Source organism: Galeopterus variegatus, unplaced genomic scaffold, assembly GCF_000696425.1.
Source record: "Galeopterus variegatus unplaced genomic scaffold, G_variegatus-3.0.2 Scaffold7602, whole genome shotgun sequence".
NCBI classification, from domain to species: Eukaryota; Metazoa; Chordata; class Mammalia; order Dermoptera; family Cynocephalidae; genus Galeopterus; species Galeopterus variegatus.
In genome coordinates, this window is record NW_007733713.1 from 24,632 (window position 1) to 29,788 (window position 5,157).

Here is a 5,157-nt window from a genome sequence, read left to right on the forward strand (position 1 = left end):
TTACAAAAATGGATCTTAATTTTTAAGAAAATCTTTATCAAGTTAAGAGGGTTACCAGGTTTAGCAAATGAATGCAGGAAGCTCAGTTACATTTGAATTTCAGATAAATAGAAAATAATTTTTTTAGTGTAATTATGTTCCATGCAATCGTTGGGACACACATTAAAAAATCATTTGTTGTTCAACTGAAATTCAGATTTAACTGGTGTCCTCTATTTCATCTGGCAGCTCTACAAGCTAATGCTTTAAGCATCTTTTCAGGGTAACCTTGAACCATCAGCTTATTGAGTATCACACACTTAGATATGGTAAAATGATTTTTTTGTTCATATTCAAGAATTTTCTGTGTGCTATTGGAATTCGAATAGAGCCAATAAGTTACATTTTAGTTTTTTTCTTCAAGAGTACAACTTAGGGAAAATTTATGTCACTGACTTCTAAACACAAAATCTAGCAAAATCAGTAGTTCTGTGACAAGCCTTGGATTTTTCAGATTATTGGCAACTCTTGTGTACAAGTTCAAATTATTTAGGGTAAACTTATAATCACTGCTGATCATTTGTATGATCAGAAGATAGGCATTTTGCATCTGAATTTGAAATGTATCATCCCTCTCTGAGTGAATATTGTATATTGGAATCTGTCACAGTTCGTTTTTCATTTGATGTACTTGAGGCACTTAATTTGAAGGTGAAAATTTTATAGTTGGGGTATTACTTATAAGAGAGGTCTTTTACACTATGAAGTAAAAGTCACTAGTGCCAAGTATTTTAAGAACAATTTTTGTATTAATGTCCCATGTCTTCATTAGAAAAATTGAATTGTAGTTTATTGCCTTTGCCTCTCACATTTTTGGGTGGCTCAGTTAGTGGTTTTCAACCTGGTTGCATATTAGAAAACCTGCAGAGAATTTTAACACACTTGCTACTAGGCCTTATGTCCCAAGATTTGTGACTAGATTGGAGCCTGGGAAATTGCTGACTAGATTGGAGCCTGGGAAATTGCATATGTTAAAGCTCACCCAGGTTATTCTAATATGCAGTCAGGGCTGGGAACACAGAGCTAAATAGACTGTGCTGCATGAGGGTGGTGACCAAGTTCCCTCTTTTCTCTTCTCTGGTCCTCTTTTTTTAATTTTTTTTTTTTNCATGAATGCAAATTTACACATTACTGTCTTCAAGGATCTCATAGGCTGGAGAATGCCTATTCTAGACCACCCGCTTTTCATGATTTCCACTCTTCCTTAAATGTCTTTGAGATTATTCTCAGAGGAGTGATGCTTAACCATTTGAGTCATCTTGATGAGAGTGTTGGTTCTACTTTTTCTAGTAAAAGGATTTACAAATAATTTTTAACAGTTTCAAGGAAGCCCAGTTTAAGAATCCCAATCTCCAGGGTTTTTAAAAAAATTTTTTTATAGACTTTATTTTTTAGGGCAGTTTTAGGTTTACAGCAAAACTGAGAGGAAGGTACAGAGATTTCCCATATACTCCCTGCTCCCACACACACATGCATGGCCTCCCTCACTATCAACATCCCCCACCAGAGTGGTACATTTGTTACAATTGATGAACCTACACTGACACATCATTATCACCCAGAGTTCATATTCAAATGTTGTTTATTGCTATCCCTTCAATAAAATTACTTGAGTATGCGTTCTGTGTATATATAATATATGTAATACATAAGCCATATTATATAATCAACATATACATATTGCATGCATGCTGAAAGAATATATATATAAATATAAAAGTATGAATATATACTACTCTATCTATGTGTACATTAACAATATTTACTGAGAAACTGAGAAAGAAAAGAAAAAACTAAAAATAAGTATAATAAAGGTGTAATATTTTCTCATATCCTGGTGGATTGTGTTGTGTGCCATTTGGGGTACATGTATCCCTCTTAGAGATCTCTGGTCTGTGTGTATGCCAACTTTTGACTCTTTAATCTCTATACTAAAGTCTCATTTCCTATGAAAAATTGTGGAAAAGAAGAGTTTTCTCAGGGCTGGCCCGTGGCTCACTTGGGAGAGTGTGGTGCTGATAACACCAAGGCCACGGGTCCAGATCCCTATATAGGGATGGCCGGTTAGCTCACTTGGGAGAGCGTGGTGCTGACAACACCAAGTCAAGGGTTAAGATCCCCTTAACAGCCATCTTTAAAAAAAAAAAAGTTTTCTCAAGAGACTATTCCCCACCTCTTTGGCCTACAGATAAAGTTTACGTTATTTACTGAATTCTTTTTGTACTTCACTATTTATTTTAAAGCCACCTAGTAGATTTAAAGCCAGAATTCCTACATCTCCAGAGCAGGCTAACACTGATGATGAAATAAATGCTGCCCACGCCTGCCCAGCCCCCTTCAATTCCACTCTAATACTCACTTATCTGAGGTTTAACTCCAAAATACAAGATTAGAATGTACTTTTTTTTACCCCATGATTTATTTTATTTTTTATTTTCTGCCTACTAAAACTTTTTATTTTTATTTATTTATTTACTTTTTTTAATTGAAGGATTTGCGTGTTCTAATCCTGGTCAGTGTTGCAATTGGAAAGATATTTTGTACTATCTGCTTTCAATAATTGTTTCTTCATGTTAAGAAGACTGCAGCCATCCTGGTGTGTCTTGTTTTCATTCCCTTTTCTCCAAAGGATGCCGATCTGTTGGATGTTGAAAGCAAACACTTTGAGGACCTGGAATTCCAACAGCTGGAACATGAGAGCCGTTTGGATGAGGAAAAGGAGAACTTGACCCAACAGCTCCTGCGTGAAGTGGCTGAATATCAAAGGAACATTGTGACTAGAAAGGTACCTTTGCCAAGTGATATTCAATGTGAAAAGTCAAAATATACTACTTCCTTTGGGACAATAATGATCATTAATACAGCTATGGCACAGTCTGTCTGTATATATATCTTTATATGCGAATGAATGTCTTTATGCGTCTAATCACATATCACATTTGGCAGACTATGGAGCCTGCTATGTATGTAGCAAATGGTGTTCCCAACTAGACGAATTGAGATGTGTTACAGTCCTTGTTACATAATACTGTAGATGCATTTATGAATAATACCTTGTTTTTTCATTTACGTGAAAACTAAGGCATAAAAAATCAGGAATTCAGATATTTGTTTTAAATTACTTCTTTCTGCAATCATAATAACTAGATTGAGAATAATTCTATGAACAAAGTCTATTTTGAAATTATTTGTTTCCATTGCTCAATAGTTCTCAAAGCCAGCTGATGGCTTATTACCATTAAAAATAGCCCAGTGGAATGAAATGCAGATTACTACTGACTCCATCCAACCTCTAGCATCTAGATTTTCAGCCCAGAATTCAGCTCTTGTTCCAGAATTTGGAATCACACTCCAGGGCTTTGTACTAAACCGATAAAGTTGGGGGCAGGAAAGACAGAGAAAGTGACTTCTTAAAATCTCAGTTTAGATAAGAAATTCCATTGTTGCTTTTTCCCATTAGGCATCTCCCAAAATGATATCAAAAATTCATTGATAGTTTAAAACAAGATTTCCTGTTGACTTCTAGGTTCTCCAAAACAGATTTTAAATCATTTGAAATATGTTGGCCTTAAGTAAAGTGTTGAGCTTGGCAGGTCAAAGAAAATGCCCCGTAGTTCCTGGGTAATAATCACTGCCCACCAGACTAAAATGTGGTCACTGTTACTGCAGTTGTAAAAACCTTTTCTCCCTTTTCTCCCTTTTCCAGGACAGATTAGCAAACCTTTAAATGTCTAATGCGTATCTCTCCATGATAATCTTTTTTCCTCCAGGAAAAAATTTCTGCATTAAAAAAGCAAGCCAATCACATTGTTCAGCAGGCTCAGAGAGAACAAGATCATTTTGTGAAAGAAAAGAATAATTTAATAATGATGCTACAAAGAGTAAGTATTTCTTTTTCAGCACTGGCTGACAATAAAACAGGTTCCATCTTGGGGAAAGTTTCCTCCTTTAAAGTAAATGCCTTTTCATAGTGAATGCTTTATAATTTAAGGAAGACTTTTGTATATTTTTTAATTTAATCCTTCACATTTATAAGCTAATACTCTGTGAACGATTAAATACAATTCAGAAAATAAGCAAGGATGTTTTCTTCATGTTTTTTCCACATTGTGAAAATCCAAACTATGGAAAAATCTGTATTTTTTTTCTTTTTTTAATTTTCCTCTTTTTTAAAACATTATTTTTTCATCAAATAGTTAAAATATATTCTAACATCAATTTAGAGTAGGCTTAAGGAAAAATGCTCTTTCATACTGCTGTCAAATATTTTGGCCCAGATCCTCTGGTGTTTTGAACTCCAGTTATATGTGTGTGGGTCTTCCTGGCAAATGTTACACTGGATTTAATTTGACTTAATTGGATAGGTAGACAATCCATGTGGTATATGTAGAGGGGTGGCAAGATCATTCTCATCAAAATGTCTATGTCCTCATCTGTCCCAGCACCTAAGTGAGTATGTGTAAAGGGATTCCTCTGCCCAAAGACAATAGAAAACAACCTGTATCCTAACCTTCTCACATGATCCTTTTTGTAATTGCAGGGATAAGTCAGCAAATGTTAAAGCTGATGGGGCTGGTCTCAGGTCTGAGTCCTGCATGCATTGCAGTCCACTACCTAGGAATATGACACTTGGGATCATGAAAATATGCGATGGGCCCAGAATGGGTGAAGGAGAAAGATCAAATCTAGAATGAAGGATTAAAGGATAAGGCTGTACCATGGTTCCACCTAGGAGAAATGAGTATTCCCTTCTAGATATTTTTAGGTGAAGAAGAGAGAGGCAATAGTCCTTCACGTAGAATTATGAGTCCACTTGAGGTGCACTGCAGCCCACACAGAACCCTGACACCTGCCTTTCTGCTACTGTTACAGCACCAAGTGGAGTTGTATTTTCCATCCCTACCCCTGCCTTTGGGATGAATTCTCTTGCTGTCATCTCCCCAACACCATTTTACCCTTTGCACACAATACTGAAAGCCACAGCTTAAATTAGATAGTGTAATATGTAGTACTTAAGTAGTTTTTGGAATTTTTTTTTTTTTTTTTTTTTAAAGATGACCGGTAAGGGGATCTTAACCCTTGACTTGGTGTTGTCAGCACCACGCTCAGCCAGTGAGC

At 35.8% G+C, this 5,157-nt stretch overlaps 1 protein-coding gene across 4 annotated transcripts in view; it reads left to right on the top strand.

Moving 5' to 3' along the window:
* Positions 1-5,157, top strand: part of PHLDB2 (pleckstrin homology-like domain, family B, member 2) — a 59,360-nt gene that overhangs the window by 8,746 nt on the left and 45,457 nt on the right. For all 4 annotated transcript variants that reach the window (XM_008592112.1, XM_008592111.1, XM_008592113.1 and 1 more), the window contains exons 3-4: positions 2,669-2,824; positions 3,810-3,920. In XM_008592112.1, the coding sequence (XP_008590334.1) occupies positions 2,669-2,824; positions 3,810-3,920 (267 nt within the window). The remainder of the gene's footprint in view (positions 1-2,668; positions 2,825-3,809; positions 3,921-5,157) is intronic.